The sequence below is a fragment of the Tupaia chinensis genome, unplaced genomic scaffold, assembly GCF_000334495.1.
Source record: "Tupaia chinensis unplaced genomic scaffold, TupChi_1.0 Scaffold000444_1, whole genome shotgun sequence".
In the NCBI taxonomy this organism is placed as follows: domain Eukaryota; kingdom Metazoa; phylum Chordata; class Mammalia; order Scandentia; family Tupaiidae; genus Tupaia; species Tupaia belangeri.
In genome coordinates this window covers 834,925-855,510 of record NW_006159949.1, presented here as the reverse complement: position 1 = coordinate 855,510, position 20,586 = coordinate 834,925, and the positions used below count along the sequence as shown (strand labels likewise).

The 20,586-nt window shown below is 36.6% G+C and overlaps 1 protein-coding gene and 1 pseudogene across 1 annotated transcript in view; one reads left to right on the top strand and one right to left on the bottom strand.

The window, feature by feature from the left end:
* Positions 1–20,586, bottom strand: part of RNGTT (RNA guanylyltransferase and 5'-phosphatase) — a 320,988-nt gene that overhangs the window by 249,730 nt on the left and 50,672 nt on the right. Inside the window, exons 7-8 of the mRNA XM_006155307.3 lie at positions 13,752–13,861; positions 12,408–12,509 (exon numbers count right to left, since the gene is read on the bottom strand). Coding sequence (XP_006155369.1) covers positions 12,408–12,509; positions 13,752–13,861 — 212 coding nt within the window. The remainder of the gene's footprint in view (positions 1–12,407; positions 12,510–13,751; positions 13,862–20,586) is intronic.
* LOC102494656 (COP9 signalosome complex subunit 2 pseudogene) lies at positions 17,957–19,249 on the top strand (annotated as a pseudogene).

Here is a 20,586-nt window from a genome sequence, read left to right as displayed (position 1 = left end):
GTATAATTTCCATTATTATATGGAAAAACTACCTTAAACCTAATTTTAAAAGTCCAAGTACTAGCATACAGAACAATGAAGAAAAAAACCTAGAACTAAAGACCAGAGTTATGCTGTTAATTTTGCCACTATCTGTTTAATCTGAAGCAAATACTGTACATTTCTGATTTCTGGTCCCTCAGATACCTCCACAAAAACTCTAAATCTCCATAAAAGAGTTCTAAAATTTAAAGATACAACTTTAACAATGAGTTTCTAAATTTAAGCCATATTATGGCTATAATTAATATTTATTAGTAAATATTAAGACAGAAGATAAATTTACTTAATACCAATATGTGCTTTAAGTTCTTATTTATCATTAGAAACTATTTGCTTTGCTATTAGAAGCTAGAGTTAAGTAGAACTTTAGGTTTAGTCTGATCTCTTCCCTCAAATGGAACTATAAAGAGCTAAATGAACAAATCTAAATAAAAGCAGTATAAGCAACACTTAATCATAATTTGATTTAGTCATTCTGTTCCTAAACGGCATAAAATACAGTTTTTTGTAGCTCACTGAAAATCATTCCAGAGACATCCGAAACCTTCTTAATATTCTTCTCAGTTTGTAAGATTTTTCTAGTCTAGCATCTCATTACCTTACTCACACTGTTTCTGTCTGAACATTCAGCTCCCGTCACTGGATTAAACATCTGCTACGAACATTATTAATGAGATACATATCAAAGGTTCTATGCAAGCTACTAACCACCCGGAGTAATGGCACTGTTCTGTATAAAAACCAACACAGCTACAACTACATTAGCTGCCTGAATATATTATAATTAATTTGTCCACACAACAGCTATTTCTGTATCACGGTATTCACAAGTCACTAAGTACGTTTGTCAGAGCACAGATAGCATGACCACATATTTAGCAGCCTGTTAGAACAAAGGCATAGAACATGATTTTCATAAGAAAGGCTTAATTTGCCTTAAATTATCTACCAAAAAAATCATTTTAAAGTACCAATGGCTTAGCAATAACCTACAATCAATAAGAAGAAAAAAAATATTTCAACATGTAAAATTTACTGAAGCAAATTTTAGAAAAATATCTTTATATTAAATTTGCTTTTTCCTACCTAAAGCTCACTTTTTTATACTTTCTTACATAAAAAGGACATTTGATGGGGCCAGCAGGTGGTTCAATGGTTGAGGCACTGGACTCCCACATAGGCAACTGGTTCAAGTCCTGGACCTGGCAGCTTGAAAATCATGTTAGGCAGGTGTGCAGGCATGCCCAAAATCCTGAAAGGAGAATGAAGAAGGGATTGCATAGAGGTCATCATCCCTAGGGGATGATTTCTCGCTTTCCCTCTCACTCACTCACTCTGGTGAATGGGCATGTGCTATGACAAAAACCTTAAAAAAAAAAAAAAAAAAAGAAAGAAAGAAATAGAACATTTGTGATGTAGATTTTTTCTTTTCTTTTTTTTCCATTTTTGCCACAGAGTGTATGTGCCACCAGAGGGAGACAAAGAGATGGAGAGATGTGCGAAGAGTAAGAAAGCACCCTCCCCACCACGGGGCCTGGTCATGCAGCAATCCTTTCTCCTCTACTTCTCCTTTTGGGATTTTGGACACGTAGGTACATTTTCCCAGGCATGTTTCTCAAGCCAAGACTTCAACCACCTAGATGGCCGTGTAGGATTCAGCCACCTTAACCACCACACTACTGGTTGGCCCACAATTTTAAAGAAAATCTATTCAAACATGGGTTGGCATATTACGGCCCAAGCGCCAAATGTGGTCTGCTGTTTAAAAACAAAGTTTTATTAAGACACAGCCATTTGTTCATGCAAGAACAGTGTGATATGGCCGCTTCTGTGCTAGAATGGCAGGATTGGGTAGTTCAGACAAGAAATGATTAGGTCGTCAGCAAAGTCATGATGCATTTTTAGATAGGAAGACGGGAAAATACGTCATGACTTTTCCAATAAAGCTTAAATATTTACTATCAAGTCCTTTACAGATTAAGTTTACTGAACCTTCGATAGAGGAAAAACTTGACTGGAAATACTGTCTTGAGTAGTCCTGATCCATGCAACTCCAGACCTGTAGCCCTAGAGGTGATGATTTTGCAATATAATTTCTAAATGAATGAAAAAAGGAGATTCCCAAACCAGATCCAAGAGAATTAATCTGTCTGTAATTTCCTCCAAAATGTTTACAAATGTATCTCCCTTACTGAAACAGATGTTATAAAAGCTGAATATAAATTGCATTTCCATAAATCCTTATGTGTTTTTTTTTAATTCCTACAATAATTTATATATAATATATATATATATATATGTATGTACACTTATATAAATCAGTAGCTATCTTTTCCTTGGTGTCTACTATATGCTAATTACTTAATATCAAGTACTTCATTTAAATCTGTTGCAACTATAAAGGTAACCTCTGTACTATATAAATCCAAGCAAAACTTCTTTTTCACATCTATCTAGCTTTTAATTCTGTCCTAATATATTGTTTTCCTTAGAATGTTTACTTTACTAAGGGATTTTTTTTTTAGAAATTACATATGACTGAGAATTATGAATTCTTAAACTTCAAGAACTGTACAAATACAACTGCTTCCCTATCTGTACAAATACGACTGCTTCCATATCTTTACTGTGAAGACATTAGAAGTTTTCAAAAACTAATTAATTCAATAAATATTGAGTGTACCATGTGCCAGGTACTATACTAAGTTCTGGGGACACAGTGATTAAAAAGACAGTGACCAGCAGGTAGAATGGTGGTTAAGGCACTGCACTCCCACATGGCTGACCACCATTCGAGTGCCAGATCTGGCACTTGAAAATCATGCCAGGTGTTTGTGTGTGTGCACCCAAAATCCCGAGAGCAGAAAGGATGAGAAGGGTCTGAAGTGTAGCTATCCCCCTAGGAGAGGGGTGATTTCTCACTTTCCCTCTCACTGTCTCCTTCCCTCCTCTGGTGAGCACACACGCCCTATGGAAAAACCTTTAAAAAAAAATAAATAAATAAAAAGACACAAGTCCCAGTCTTCATGGGAACGGCTTATATTATTATTGTGAGTTCATTACAAGGTTTTTACTTGTCTATTGTAAGTTATTCCCACAGCCTCATATTTTTCTTTTATCAAACAGTCTGAGTTATTACCTTTTATTTTACCATCTGCATTACAATAGACAAGAAATAATAATTTGATTTTTAACTATATGATTCAGAAACAGTAGAAATTCAATTTATGTTTAATCTCTCAGCAGAAAGAATTAAAATGTGAGAAAATTCTAAAATTTTTACTTAGTACCAGATCTTGCCTATTTTCACATGGATGCTGGATTAACTTATTTTGAAGATAGATCATTCTTTATATTACACTACAAATTTCGCCAATAAAAGAACACAGGGAGATTCTATTAAAAAGTTCTAATTATCTTGTCCCAGAATATCTGTGAAAAAGCAGTATTTCACAAATATAAGACAGTTCAATTCTAGCTATAACTGCAGTACCCTGCCATCACTTTTCCTATATTACTTTAATACCAAGGGTGAACTGACTCTCCTCTCCTAGGGAAAAGCCATGAAAATAATGAAGTAAAGAGAATTCAAGACCAAAAAAATATCAACTAAAATAGTTCATGTATCTTGGAAACTGCCACAATCAGTAAGCCCCTTTAAAATAGCCTCCTTTGTTGGGACCAAAAGATGGCATAATGGTTATGTTGCTGGACTCCCACATATACAACCGCAGTTCGAGTCCTGGGCACAGTGGCTTAAAACACACTGGGAGTGTGTGGACGCATATCCAAAATCCTGGGAGGAGAATAGAGGAGAAGGGATTGAGGCGTGACCATACGCCTGGGGATTTATTGCTTTCTGTCTCTCTGCCTGTGTCTCTCTGGTGAGAGCACACACCCAAAAGCAAAAATCTCTCTCAATAACAAACAAACAAAAAACACTAACATAACCTCCTTTGTTTAGCAGCTTCCAGCAAAAACTGAAGTACAATCTAATCAAGGTGGCTTCAAGACTTAAGTGACTGTAGATTACACCTGTTAGTCTTTCACTGGCAGTCATCTTGTTTCACTCAAAAAGTGGAGGCAGAGATAGGGAGAGGTGAAAGAAATTTCAATAACCTTCATCAATATGGCAGTTTTAACAAACATTTTTATACCTTTTCATATGAATAAAATATATTTTATCAAAACTTTAAAGCTATAATTTTCATTTATTTAATCTACGAAAATTGCTTTTTATGTACAATGCATTTAACTAATTCTCACTATCAAAAACAATCAGACAGGGAGCCACCAGGTGTCTAAGTGTTAGGGCACTGGACTCCCACAGGGCCACAGTTTGAGTGCCAGACTCAGAAGCTTGAAACCTACACTAGATGCATATGTGTGCATGCCCAAAATCTCAAGAGGAGAATGGAGAACGGACTATGGTGTGGCCACCCCCCCTCTGGGGGGTGATTTCTCATTTTCTCTCTCTGGCTCTCCAACAAGTGCACACGCCCTACAGCAAATATCTCTATTAAGAAAAAAAGAAATCAGTTAAGTCAGTTCAACTATCTAACTTCATTTTTATTTCAAATATACAAGTTAAACATTCTTGTGCCAATTATCTCACATCTGAATTCTGATGAGACACAGGCAAAAGGCACTGACAGAAATAAAGTTCTGAAAGTGCTGTCTTTTGGATGAAATAAGGTGTTTTCACTACCTCTGAACAATATTTTCTTTTATCTCATGGAAATCTTAGAAGTGACCTTCTTTGGGACCAGCAGTTGGCATAATGGCTATATCGCTGTACTCCCATGTAGTCAACCACGGTTCCGAGTCCCAGACCCGGTGGCTTAAACTCAGACCAGGCGCGGGTGTGTGTGTGTGCCCAAGACCCAAGAGGAGAATGGAGGAGAAGGGATTACGGCGTGGCCATCCTCCCCCCCCCGGGGGGAGGGGGAGGATGATTTCTCGCTTTCTATATTTCTGGCGAGTGCACGCACCCTATAGCAAAAACCTCTCCAAAAAAAAAAAGGAAGGAAGGAAGAAAAAGAAAAAAAAAAAGAAAGAAAGGGGAGGAAAAAAATCAAAAGAAGTGACCTTCTTTAACAACACCCAAGGGACAAAAGAGGGGAAACCTTTAAAGGAAAAATTGTCATCATGTTCAATTTACTCCTACATGTTACAATCGACAGTATATATATCAACTTTTTTACAAGTTAAAATATAACCAAATACTATACTATGGATGTTAATGTTCCCTCCAAAATTAACACTGAAACTTAATCCCCAATACAACAGAATTATGAAATGAGGTCTTTAGAGATGATGAGGCCAGGGGTAGGATTAGCAACTAGCTAGGCCCTTTTCCTCTTCCACTTTCTGCCATGTGAGGACATAGCAAAAAGGTGTCATGTTGGAAGTAGAGAGCGAACTTCACTAACATCAAACCCATCAGCACCTTGATCTTGGACTTCCCAGCTTCCAGAACTGTGAGAAAATAAATTTTTCTTCTTTGTATTAAATTGCAAGCACTCTGTTATAGCAGTACAAATAGACTTTGACACCAAATACCTAGAAACTTTGACACCAAATGCCTAGAAACTTTTTCTAAGGAAGCTCTCTGATCTAAAGTCATTCCCAAGATTTCATCATCAAAAGAAGTCAGTTTTCATCTTTAAAGGGTATTATGAGAATAGCTGAAACAGAAAACTAGACTGTCCTAAACATTATACTACTCGAGTATAGGCTGAGCCTAGACTGTTGATAAAAAGAAAAATCAAAGTTCATTTGGGAAATGGGTGCACAAGAGGCACTATATAATATACCTTGTGGATACACTGTCCTACTTGGCATAGTTAAATTAGAACCCTGTGAGTCAGAATTAGAGATACTAGGAAGTAAAAATGAAGATTTTCTGCTGAGACTTCTCCCTCCAGATTCATTTCTAGTGGGAAAGGCACACTCCAGGTCCAACAGCAGACCTCTCATCAGAAACAATGCGAGCGAGTAAAGAATGGGAAAATACATTCAAAGTGTTAAGAGAAAAGCAATTGCAACCAAGAATACTGTACCTAGCAAGATTATTCTTCATGTGGGAAGAAAGACAAGAACATTCCTAGACAAACAAAACCTGAAAGAATTTACTAACATCAGACCAGATCTCCAAGAAGTTCTCAAGGGAGTGCTAGACCAGGAAAATTAAATGGACACACAGAAATAAGAGTTCAAAAACTAAGAAAATGGTCAACTTAATCGTAGGGACAGGTCTGGAGCTGAATATTTTATCCCAGAATTTAATAGGGAAGAGCAACCCATAACAGAAGATAGATTAAGTATATGAGGCTGAACTAGTGAAATAGAATTTCATGACTTTTGACTAAAATATTACTGATTTTCTTCTAGGCTTTGTTTTCCAGTTTTAAAGATTTGTGTCCTATCTTGAGCTGCCGATAGGTTTATGTACCAACTATTTGAACAGAATCCTAACGTGTTCCTGGCTTTAAGTTTTAAGCAAAGTTCCTTAGCATTTCTTTGATTTATTAAAACTAATGCTGCTTGGGACCATAAGTTAGCATAACGGCTATGTCGCTAAACTCCCTTGTAGCCAACCACGGTTCAAGTCCCAGACCCAGTGGCTTAGACTCACACCGGGCGCATGTGTGTGCGTGCCCAAGATTCCGAGACGAGAATGGAGGAGAAGGGATTGCGGTGTGGCCATCCACACTGGGCGGGGAGCTTTCACTTTCTATCTCTCTGTCTGTCTCTTGTCTTTCTTGCCAGCACAAAAAACCCCTCAAAAAAAAAAAAAAAAAAAAAAACTAAAGCTGCTTTTTTTGACATTAAAAAATATAGTAAAAAAATACCTATTTAATGGCTGTATAAAGCAATATAGCATCAGCTAGGTGCTACTTTACAGTACATTCATTCTACTCAGAGTTTCACACCTAAAGTCAGACATGTATTCACAGATATGTATATACCAGCTGAACTTGCTATTGAAAATAGTTAGATTATTTAAGAAATTTTGTGAATCAATGAAATATGAAGGAAAAAAGGAATGGAAAACAACTGTAGACACCTGAAATAGATAGTGTGGGAAGAGGATGGGAAATGTCAGAGGGTGAGAAATAGGGGGAAATAAATATATATGAAACTAGAAATGGAAAATTTGGGATGATAACATGTATGATTAAGTCACTATGCAGTATATTCTGGATGGGAAATCACATTTTGTATGCTGTGACGATGCTCAGGGAATGAAAATTAAATAATTAATTAATTAATTAATATTTTAAAAAAGAATTAGAGATTCTAGATCTTCCTTTTGACATTACCTCCTACTAAAACCATACATTTCACATTTCAAAAACTTTCTATCATTATAAAGAATGTAGGTATACATCAGGGAACAAAGCCCAATAATAAATTTAAAATATGCCTTCTGAATATTAATATCCAATACAAAAGATAAGTTCAGTATGAGAATAACATCCCCCTCACCTCAAGAGATTCTAGATCTTCCTTTTGACATTACCTCCTACTAAAACCATACATTTCACATTTCAAAAACTTTCTATCATTATAAAGAATGTAGGTATACATCAGGGAACAAAGCCCAATAATAAATTTAAAATATGCCTTCTGAATATTAATATCCAATACAAAAGATAAGTTCAGTATGAGAATAACATCCCCCTCACCTCAAGGGTACATGCACTCGCTGGAGAGAGACAGAGCGAAGGAAAATGAAAAATCCCACCCCCCCCTCAGGTAGGATGGCTATGCCACAACCCCCTTCTCCTCCATCTTCCTCTTGGAATTTTGGGCACACAGGCCTAGCATGACTTTTCAAGCCATTGGGTTCAGGACTCAAACCATGGTCAGCCAGCCATGTGGGAATCTAGTGTCTTACCACCATACCAGCTGCTGCCCCCAGGAATGATGTGTTTCTAAGTGAACTGTCATGACTAAATTCTAGACTTAACTTTATTCAAAACTGAATTCAAGACATTAATTCTTCACAGCAAAGTAATAATAACAATAATAATAGAAGAGAAGTTGTTAAGTGTATAGAAATGATATATTATCTATAATTTGAAAGCCTTCTAGATTAAAAAAAAAATCAAACAAAAATACTATTAGGTCATCAGCAAAGTCATGATGTATTTTCCATTTTCCTATGTTTTTCTATACAAAAATGCATCATGACTTTCTCAATGACCCAAAAGAAAAAACATAGAAGAATTAATTCCTCTTTAACAAAAAAAACAAACTTTCTAATTGTGACTCAAAATCTAGAAGCAATATTAAAATTTTGAATTCATAAAAGTTAATAAAATAGGGACCAGAAGTTAGTGCAATGGTTATGTCGCTGAACTCCCATGCAGTCGACCACGGCTCGAGTCCCAGACCCAGTGGCTTAAACTCACACCAGGCGCATGTGCGTGCATGCCCAAGATCCCGAGAGGAAAATGGAGGAGAAGAGAAAAAAGGAATGGAAAACAACTGTAGACACCTGAAATAGATAGTGTGGGAAGAGGATGGGAAATGTCAGAGGGTGAGAAATAGGGGGAAATAAATATATATGAAACTAGAAATGGAAAATTAGTGATGATAACATGTATGATTAAGTCACTATGCAGTATATTCTGGATGGGAAATCACATTTTGTATGCTGTGACGATGCTCAGGGAATGAAAATTAAATAATTAATTAATTAATTAATATTTTAAAAAAGAATTAGAGATTCTAGATCTTCCTTTTGACATTACCTCCTACTAAAACCATACATTTCACATTTCAAAAACTTTCTATCATTATAAAGAATGTAGGTATACATCAGGGAACAAAGCCCAATAATAAATTTAAAATATGCCTTCTGAATATTAATATCCAATACAAAAGATAAGTTCAGTATGAGAATAACATCCCCCCCCCCTCAAGGGTACATGCACTCGCTGGAGAGAGACAGAGCGAAGGAAAATGAAAAATCCCACCCCCCCTCAGGTAGGATGGCTATGCCACAACCCCCTTCTCCTCCATCTTCCTCTTGGAATTTTGGGCACACAGGCCTAGCATGATTTTTCAAGCCATTGGGTTCAGGACTCAAACCATGGTCAGCCAGCCATGTGGGAATCTAGTGTCTTACCACCATACCAGCTGCTGCCCCCAGGAATGATGTGTTTCTAAGTGAACTGTCATGACTAAATTCTAGACTTAACTTTATTCAAAACTGAATTCAAGACATTAATTCTTCACAGCAAAGTAATAATAACAATAATAATAGAAGAGAAGTTGTTAAGTGTATAGAAATGATATATTATCTATAATTTGAAAGCCTTCTAGATTAAAAAAAAAATCAAACAAAAATACTATTAGGTCATCAGCAAAGTCATGATGTATTTTCCATTTTCCTATGTTTTTCTATACAAAAATGCATCATGACTTTCTCAATGACCCAAAAGAAAAAACATAGAAGAATTAATTCCTCTTTAACAAAAAAAACAAACTTTCTAATTGTGACTCAAAATCTAGAAGCAATATTAAAATTTTGAATTCATAAAAGTTAATAAAATAGGGACCAGAAGTTAGTGCAATGGTTATGTCGCTGAACTCCCATGTAGTCGACCACGGCTCGAGTCCCAGACCCAGTGGCTTAAACTCACACCAGGCGCATGTGCGTGCATGCCCAAGATCCCGAGAGGAAAATGGAGGAGAAGAGATTGCAGTGTGGCCATCCCTGCTGGGGGGTGATTTCTCGCTTTCTGTCTCTCTGTCTCTCTCTGTCTTTCTGGCATGCACACGTGCCCTATAGCAAAAACCTCTCCAAAAAAAAAAAAAAGTTAATAAAACATTGCATGGAAAAAAACAAACAAACAAATAAACCAAGGTCAAAAGGCAATAGGAAAGGGACAAGAACAGAAAATTTTTTAAAAAGTATAACCTTGGACATATAAAAAGATGTTCAGTCTCATTTATAACTAAAACTACACTGGGGTGTGGGGTGGGAGAATGACACTGAGAAACCATTTCAAGCTTAGTAGCTTTAAAATAAAAAGAATGAGGAACATATCTATAGGGTACCATGCAGTTGTTTCTAGAATTTGCTGTTAAATTTACAAAAAAAAAAAAGCAGCATATAAAACATGATCCAGTTCCTTCAAACTGGCAGGTGGCATAGTGGTTAAGATATTGGCTTCCCACATGTTTGAACATGGGTCAAGTCCCGGATCTGGAGACTTAAAACTCATGCCGGGCACATGTGTGTGCATGCTCAAAATCCCAAGAGGAGAATGGAGAAGAGATAGCAGCATGGCTATCTCCCTTGGAGCAGTGAATTCTTGCTTTCTATTTCTCTGCTTCTCAGTGAGTACACGTGCCATATAGCAAAATATTCTCAAAAAGAAAAGAAAGAAAGAAAGATGATCCAATTCCAAAGAACTTGATGTCTTTCCAAAGAAAGGAAAAATATATATACATGTATCTTTCATCTGTACAAAAACAAACAGAGGAATTTCATAAACCAGAAAACTAAAGAGATTAGTGACTTATAGGGGGGTGGGTAGGAATAGGATGAAAAGACGGAAGAATGAGAAATGGTTAAAAGGGATAAGAAAGAGTGACATTTCTCACAGTATTCTATTTTGTGTACTAACATTTCATATACTCAGACAAATAAAACTTAAAATCAACAAAGGATGAGGGTACAATACAAACAGAAACAAATGAAACTAGTCATACTACAAATGAAAACAAGACTACACTTACGAGTTGGTAGGAGCAGAGAAAATAATTAATCTAGGTCAGTTTGGAACATAGCACATTTAACTATGAACTCTAGGCAGACCAAACTGTACAGAAATATTATACTCTATTCAAGGGGGTTTCTCACAGGGGTTTGCTTGGGATAACAATTCTAAAAGTACTTTATGTGTATTATAATAAGTACTATGGACAATGAAAAATCTAGTTTCTTTTTGCCAGAGAGAGGACTTATAAATAAAACCTGAATAAATCCTATGGTTGTTGAATTAGAATCGAAATTATCAGTATGAATGAATAATTTTGAAACAAATATACACACACAGAGACACAAAAGCAGAGACAGGTGTGTATATACTCATGTAACACACATTTCCTAGCTCTGTCTTTTAGAGAGCTTGGAAACAATGACAGCCAGTAATGAACCACTTATAAGCAACACTCCTTAGAGAAATGGTTGCTACTAGGGCTCGAATAAGAAAAATGTAAGGTATGTCTAGAATATTTGGATGTGTCAGAAAGTGAGGAAGTGCTCAAAAAAATGATGGGGAGATGTCAAAATGACAGAAGTCTGGTTAAAGCAGCAGGGATGATTTCTCACTTTGCCTCTCTCTTGCTCTTGGGAGAGCGCACACGCCCTATGTCAAAAATCTAAAAATAAGTAAATAAATAAGAGAGAGAAAAAAAACTATTAAAAGAAATAAAGTATAGGATGAATCAGGGATGGTTGTTCATTTTTAGATTAAAAACTGACAATTTATCTATTAACTTTAGATGCATCAATATAACGAAGGTGATGGGCAGCAGAAAGATCAAAAATCATAACGCGAGCTGGTCCTGTAAGCAATACGGTTAATGCAGTGCATAAAAAGTCAGATCCCACGTGGCTGACTGCAGTTCGAATTACAGCCTCAGTCACATGAAAAACATGCCAGACCCACACACATGCATGCTCAAAATCCTGACAGAATAGAGAAAAGGAAGAAAAAGGACTGTGATGCAACATAGTCATTACTTTCTGTCTCTATCTCTGGCAAGCACAGATGCCCTCTGGCAGAGAAGAAATGTTAAGGAGAAAAATCAAAGAAACCACTTTTAGGTCAGTCCATGGCCTGGGGGGGGTCAAAGAGCTCGATTCCACATGGAACACTGCGCAGTTTGAGTACTGGACCTGGCGACCTGAGAAACACACTGAGCATGTGTGTGTGCCTGTGTGCATCCTTGAAAGAAGGGAAGAGATGCAGAAAGGATTGTGGAGTGACCATCCTCCACGGGAGGTGCTTTCTCCTTTCCCTCTCTCTCTATCTCACTAGTATAAATGCCCTCTAGCAAAAAAAGAAAGAGAGAGAGAGAAATGCTTTCAAGTGTAACATATTCAGTACAAGTTTATGTTAAACTGATAGAATTTAGCAGAATAAGAGAATAAGAAAGCAAGTATACAGTATTACATAGATTACAATATAAGCAAAACTAAACCTACATAATTTTTCCAAACATGTTTATTTAACTGCACAACTCATAAATTCACACTCCGAAGAGTGCAAATTTTCCCTAACAACAAAGCAATATAGCACTGGGGTTATTTCCACAATTTTTTTAGATGCCTAACTTACCGAGTGCCATCTGCTTTCCAGCTTACTTTATATGGCTTCTGCTCTAAAAGTTTAATATTTTGCTTGTCCATGGAAACAGGCTGTGCTCCAGGGAATCCAGACCTTAAAGAAGAACATTTTATTACTACCACGGCTGATATCTACACAAAGCAACACGTGTCTTAAAACAATTTCAAATGAGTCATGCATTTATCACAATGTTCTCTCTATCATGAGATAATTGTCAGTTGAAAGAATACCAGCTTTTAACAAAAATGCTACCAACCCGTTACCATTTTCTTGAGATTTCAGAATACAAGTAAACAGAGTTCTAAACTGACATTGCTCTATTATAGTTACGGGGCTAATTTTAAAATATTAGTATATATGATCTAACTAATACAGAAGGCATGTTTACCACAGGTCTTTTACTTCATGAAGTGTAGATCTTGGCTTAGTTACTTGACATTATTCTAGACTCATATTTCTCTATGATGACACTGCCAACTTGACATAACTCTGCAGGATTGGCAAATTGCTGGTCAAAAGATGCCCAAAAGTGACAAGGCAGGATAAATATACGTCAAGATTAAGGTGCACCAGCAAAGGCTTACCATGACACTGAAACCAATATTATTTCTTCATTATCTTTATCTTTTAGTTGAAATAAGTTCTAGCTGATTTATCTGATCTATATGTATGATGGACTGTCTGGTAAATATTTTAAGCCATGGTAGGAAATAGAACATTTTAAAAGCTGATTTTCCTAGGATTCTGAATACAGGAAACTGGAAAAGAAGGCACATTCAACTTTCATTTCTTCTCTCTTAATAAATTGATTAGGATCAGCCCTAACATTAATTAGAAGTAGTAGAATCAAAGATGTGAAATAAATATTAAATAATGACACTGGCAACTTTCTACTGCTTTGGAAAGACATATGATTTGCCTGATTTTTTACTCAATTGCCTGGTTATTGTACTCACTGTCTCAAAAGAAACTTTTTTTCTTTTTTTGCTATAGGACACATGTGCTTGCCAGAGAGAGGGAATGTGAGAAATCACTCTCCTACAGCAGGAGAATGGTCACATTACAATCCCTTCTCCTTCATTCTTCTCACAGGATTTTGGGCATATATGTACACATAAGTCAGGTCCAGGACTCAAACCACTCAGTTGATCTGGTGAGATCCAATGGCCTTAACCTCTGTACAAACTGCTGGTTGGTCCTAAAACCTGACCTCTTTTTAAGTACTCTATCCAAATATACTATCTTCAAGGAGCAAAGATATATCAATGCTGACATTCATCTTAAGTGTTACAGAGCAAGAATAAATTTTATTTAAAACTTTAAAATATTTATTACCCTTCCCAGCCACAGAATTGATGACACTTCTGCTGTACCTCTCCTAACTTTGGTTGAGTTGTTACTTGAGTTACACCTCTAACAGTTACACCTTCCAAGAAAATAGCACCCTTAAAAAAGAAAGAAAGAAAAATATGTTATTAGAGTTCCGATCCATTTACAAAGACGCGATTAAGAGAAAAATGTCTTTATTTTCACAAATCAAAGTAATTTAATAATATATTAAACAGACACAATCTGATTCAGGAGTTGTGTAAATTCCCTTGGGACTATACACTATTTTCCTTAATCCAACACATGATTTTCAGTATACATACATAGCATAATGTCTATATCCTGTTGTCAAAACATTCTAAAGGTGCTTCTTAGTAATCATGACAATAAATTAGCTACCATTTACAGAAAGCCAAGCAGAGTATTCAGCATTTACAGTCTTTTTAATCTTTACAATTCTGGAAAATAGAACGCATTATATTTACTTCACAGGTGAGTAAATGAGGCATAAGATTTAATGCAACTTATGGGAACCAGCAGTTAGTGTAATGGCTATGTCGCTGGACTCCCACGTAGTCGACCGCGGTTCACATCCCGGACCCGGTGGCTTAAAACTCACGCCGGGCGCGTGTGCGTGCATGCCCAAGATCCCGAGAGGAGAATGGAGGAGAAGGGACTGCGGCGTGACCGTCCCCGCTGGGGGGTGATTTCTCGCTTTCTGTCTCTATGTCTCTGTCTGTCTGGCGAGCGCACGTGCCCTATAGCGAAAATCTCTCAAAAAAAAAAAAAGATTTAATGCAACTTATTTAAACAAAAGAAGATAGAATTTGAATGCAAGCCTATACTACACCATTTCACCAATATGTGTGTGTGGGTGGGGGGGGGGGAGGAATTCAATGGTGGAGTAAGAATTTTAGAGGATAGGATAAACACTCAAACTCTATACCTTTGTAAGTAGAATTGGAATATAAGAGTAGACAAAGTAGGTAAGCCACAGTCATTGGAGTCTCAACATAAAAAGTAAACATTACTCATCATAAATTTTTAATTTAAATCCTCAATTTTTTAAATTTGAAATAAGGCCTTTGTGCTCACCAGAGGGGCGAGGGGGTGGGGGGTAAGAATGTCCCCTACCCTCCATTGAGAGGGAGTTGTGAGGATGACCACACCACAATCCCTTCTCTTCCATTATCCTTTTGAGATTATGAGCATGCATGCACATGCACCTGGAATGTTTTTTCAAGCCACTAGAGCCAGGACTTAAACCAATCGGCCATGGAGGATCCAGTCACCTCAAGTACCACCCCACTGTCTGGCTCTAATCTAATCCTTTAACTCAGAACTACATAAAGCATCTTACTGTACTGTGTAGGAAGTATGTTTCTGAAATATCACAGAGAAGTGAAGCAGATGGAAAATTTATATATTAAACAAATAAAGAATACTACTTAAAATTTTAAAAACTAAAAAATAGTCTAGATTTATGCTACAATTACTTCCAGATCTATAACAGAGTTGGCATCGGCCTCAAAAGAAACCTATAAAACAACTCTAGTTGTTATGTAATTAGGGAATATAAAATATAGTGGACAAGCTACAGTGATCAACCTTCTGGCAAAGCCTTGGCAATTCAAGCCACTTGGGAAGAGAAAAAAAGAACACTTAATATTTATACACATTCCTGATAAATCTAGATGGGTCCTGAGTCCTTCCATCAGATACTGGTCCTGCTTTTTTCTCCTAATGCTGAATTATTTATTTTATGGGTATTTAAGCTGTCTTCTACTTTGTTTTCTTAAATAACCATAACTGAGGGATTTTACAAGCCAAAGGATCAAAGGATACTATCCTTTTCCTATTATGCCATTATTTCTCTTTATCAGACAATGAGATTTCTGTTTTAAAACCATTTCTACCCTTAAGTATGACAAAGAAGAAAAAGTATTTTTAAAGGAAAGATCAACCAGATAAATGATGTTTATAACATAGTTACTCAGAATACTCAGATCATCTCAGTATCCTTATAAAATTATATTTTATAAATAATTCTTTAAAAAAAAATACTGAGAGAGTTCAATGCTCAGCTTTTTTATTCTATAGGTATTAATAACAAAAGAAAATGTTTAAAGTTTTACATGAAGAAGGTATCTGGCTTCATTCATGAATATGTATTTCCTAGGCAAAGTTAAGCAAAGTTAGGACATAAATGAGTTTCTGAAATGGACAATATAAAAGCAAAAGCAAAATTTGCATAAGTTAGTCTTAAAAACACAAACATTACTTTTTTTGAGAGCGAGACAGAGATTTTTGCTATAGAATGTATGTGCTCACCAGAGAGACAGAAAGCAAGAAATCACCTCCCAGGTGGATAGCCACACCACAGTCCCTTCTCCTCCAATCTCCTCTTGGGATCTTGGGCACAAACACACACATGCACACGCATGCCAAGCCTGAGTTTTAAGCCACCAGGTCTGGGACGCAAAACATGGTCAACCACATGAGAGTCCAGCAACATAACCATTATGCCATCTGCTGGTTCCAATATCACTTCTTCTTTAACAAATAATAAAAAAGACCAATATCTAGGAAATACAATCAACATTCAACCAAATGTTTTCCCCATAATATAACCACAGAAATATTTTAATAAGTCTGCACAGTTAAACAAAGGGTTTCCATCTGCCAATAAATAATAAGCATCAGTACAGATTTAATAACTATTGGGTTTGATTTTAAAAGATAATGCCAACCATGTAGCAAATGCCTGTCTTCCATGTATTTTTCTTGCTCCTTGATTTTTTTCTAAAATGCACAAATATGTTTATTTTCCCCCTATTTTCTTCTGCAATAAACAATAAATAGAAAGGTAAAAATAGGCCCAATAAAAACAGTAAAATAAAAAAAGCAAGTATGATGTATCTTATACACATATAGTATTTGATAACTTTAGCCTAATATAATTTGCTAATATCCTTACAATATTTTCCTCTAGCAAAATATCTTTATATTATCCCCAAGTTTAAAATAACTCAAGGAAAGATCACAAATTCTAAGTTATAAAGTACAATGTCAAGTCTGTAATTGAGTTTTAAAGTCACTCTCATTTATTTTCTCTTTCAACAAATTATCATTTCAATTTGTGTATATAAAGAAAAATTAAAAGAGAAGAGCTAAGGCATGATTAAAATGAAAGAAGTGGGGCCAGTCCCCGGTTACATGAGCTAGATCCCACATGGTCGACTACACAGTTAGAGTATCAAACCCAGTGGCTTGAGAATCACGCCAGGTGTGTGTGGGGGTGGGTGGGTGGGTGTTCAAAATCCCTGGAGAAGGAGAAGTGGAGAAAGGACTATGGTGTGAACATTTCCCATGAGTGGTACTTTCTTACTTGCTCTCTCTCTCTCTCTCTCTCTCTCTCTCTCTCCCCCCTCCCTCCCTCCCTCTCAATCTCTCCCTCTCTTTTTCTCTCCCTCCCTCCCTCTTGCCTCCCTCTCTCTCCAGTGAATGCATGCAACCTCTGACAAACTGAAAAAAGGAAGATTTCATAAATGGTCCACCACCCTCAAAATGAACATTTGAATGGCTACCACAAATAAGACAAAAAGGAATAAAGGGCGCTTTAGAGAGAAATTCAGGAAATTATTACAGAAGATGGGGCAAAGGATACATGAGAGAGAACTGTATGTGTGTGTGTGATATGTGTAGAAAGAGAGCGTAAATAGGGTGAGCAGGTGGCATGGTGGTTAAGGTGCTGAACCCCCACATGGCTAACCACAGTTCGAATCTCAGACCTGGCAGCTTGAAAATCACTACAAGCATGTTTGCATGTGTGCTCAAAATCCCAAGAGGAGAACAGAGAAGGGATTGCAGCATGGCCATCCCCCCTGGGGGATAATTTCTCACTTCCCTTCTCTCGGAACCTCTCTTTCTCTCTCTTTCCAGCCATTGCATATGCCCTATGATAAAAACCTAAAAAAATAATAAGAAAAGAAAAGAAAGAGTATACGTGTAAGTATGTAAGGGTAATAAGTATATTAATGAGGAAAATACAAATGTTCTCCAACTTACAAGTGAACTTTATGAATTTTTTTACTTTACAATGGTGAGAAAGCAATATGAATTTAATAGAAACAATGATCCCATCAGAAGTGGAGGAATTTGTCAGAGATTCAATTTAAGACGTATCTTCACTCCCGACTAACAAGTCTGACATGGAGGATGATTTCATGTGCAATGAGAAGGACTACAATCTAGAATATTTTGAAGACAGTAACTCCGAGCCAAATGTGGATTTGGAAAATGAGTACTATAATTCCAAAGCATTAAAAGAAAATGACCCAAAAGCAGCATTAAGCAGTTTCCAAGAGGTTTTGGAACTTGAAAGTGAAAAGGGAGAATGGGGATTTAAATAAACAATTTAGATTAACTTCAAGTGGACAAAATTTCCAGAAATGATAAATAGATATAAGCAACTATTGACCTATACTCGGAGTGCAGTAATAAGAAATTACTCTGAAAAATCCATTAATTACATTCTTGACTATACTTCCACTTCTAAACAGATGGATTTACTATAGGAATTTTATGAAATAACACTGAAGCTTTGAAAGATGCTAAGAATGATAGGCTGTGGTTTAACACAAACACAAGCTTGAAAAATTATACTTAGAATGAGAGGAATATGGAAAGCTTCAAAAAAAATTTTACGCCAATTACTTCTATCCTGTCAGGCTAATGATGGAGAAATACACCTGAAAAATGGTGCACAGTTGTTAGAAATATATGCTTTGGAAATTCAAATGTACCTGGCACAGAAAAATTACAAAAAACGTAAAGCACTCTATGACTACCTCACATCAGGTCTGCCATCTTCATCTGCTGATCATGGGAGTCATCAGATAATGTGGTGGTAAAATACACTTGAGAGAAGGTGAATCTGAAAGGGCACATACGGATTTTTCTTGAAGCCTTCAAGAATTATGATGAATCAGGAAGTCTGAGACGAACCATTGGCTTAAAATATTTGGTCTTGGCAAATATGCTAATGAAATCAGGAATAAATCCCCATTTGACTCACAAGAAGCCAAACCATACAAGAATGATCCAGAAATTCTTGCAATGACAAATCTATTCAGTGCCTATCAGAATAATGACATCATTAAATTTGAAAAGATTCTGAAAATAAATCGCAGCAACATCATGTATGATCCTTTCATAAGAGAACACATTGAAGAACTTTTGCAAAACATCAAAACACAACTACTTATGAAATTAACTAAGCCTTACACAATACATACTCCTTTCAGTTCTAAGGATTATAAACATAGATGTAGCTGATGTGGAGAGCTTTGCTGGTGCACTGAATACTAGATAACACTATTCATGGACGAACTGATCAAGTCAACAAGCTCCTTGAAGTGGATCATCAGAAAAGGGGTGGTTAAGATAAATGGACCAATCAACGAAATTCTCTCAATCAGGCTATAGTCAATAAACTGTCTTAACAGAGAACAAGCTTTCACAGACATTCTTAAGGAAACAGTGCAGAGAAGTACTTAAAAGAATGGCGAATAACAAAACTGTCAGGTGATGTGTCCTGAAAATTATTGCAGTGATGACAGAGGTGCTTTTTGATCAACTGATTTGTGTTTTGCGCTACATTTATCCCAAGAAAAACACCTGTAATCTCCAGAAGAAAACCAAAATATGCTGTATTAACATCTTGTCCTAAACATACAACATCCCAGCAATTTACCAAGGGCAACATGACCAGAAAGAAGATTCTAAACATGTTTTATTGATAGAAATTCCCTCACAAATAACCTGCAATAACTTGAAATGTATACCCTTTGAACACTTCCTTTTCTCATGTAAACATATTTGCCGCATTTTGTAAAATGTCATTCTCCAAAAATATGTCCATATACTTCTATATCTGCAATGTAGTAAAGGTTTCGCTTAAACTCCATAATTATAGTGACATACTGTAGCTAAGGTTTCAAGCAGCAAGATAAAACAGTGCAGCTCAGAAACTGTAGTGTGGTTCTTGATGTGTTTTCATTACATTTGGGATTGTTTTGCTTTTTAGTACTTTAAGAAATTTCAAATTATTTTACCTTCACTTAATGATTTTTTAAAGCTTAAGGTTAGATAAGTTGGTTATTTGCTTTCAAGTTGTTAAAAGTAGTCTTTATTTAAAAAATAAGGAGAACTATTTCTAACGAAACACTTGCATATTACTTACTTTGAAAGGTGCTTTAAAAAAATAAAATTGTTTTCTTTTTTAAGAATGTTACTCCTGGGGCCAGCAGTTAGCGTAATGGCTATGTCGCTGGACTCCCATGTAGTCGACCGCGGTTCAAGTCCTGGACCCACTGGCTTAAAACTCACGCCGGGCACGTGTGCATGCATGCCCAAGATCCCAAGAGGAGAATGGAGGAGAAGGGACTGCAGCGTGGCCATCCCCCCTGGGGAGGTGGTTTCTCGCTTTCTGTCTCTGTTTCTCTCTGTCTGGCCAATGCACGCGCCCTATAGCAAAAACCTCTCCAAAAAAAAATAAAAGAATGATACTCCTTTTCAAAAGAATTAACTTCTGGAGGGACCAGCAGTTAGCGTAATGGCTATGTTGCTGGATTCACACGTAGTTGACCACGGTTCGAGTCCCGGACCCGGTCGCTTAAACTCACGCGGGGCACGTGTGTGTGCATGCCCAAGATCCCGAGAGGAGAACGAAGGAGAAGGGATTGCGGCGTGGCCATTCGCTTTCTATGTCTCTGTTTCTGTCTGTCTGGCGAGTGCACGTGCCTTATAGCAAAAAAAAAAAAAAAAAAAAAAAACAAAA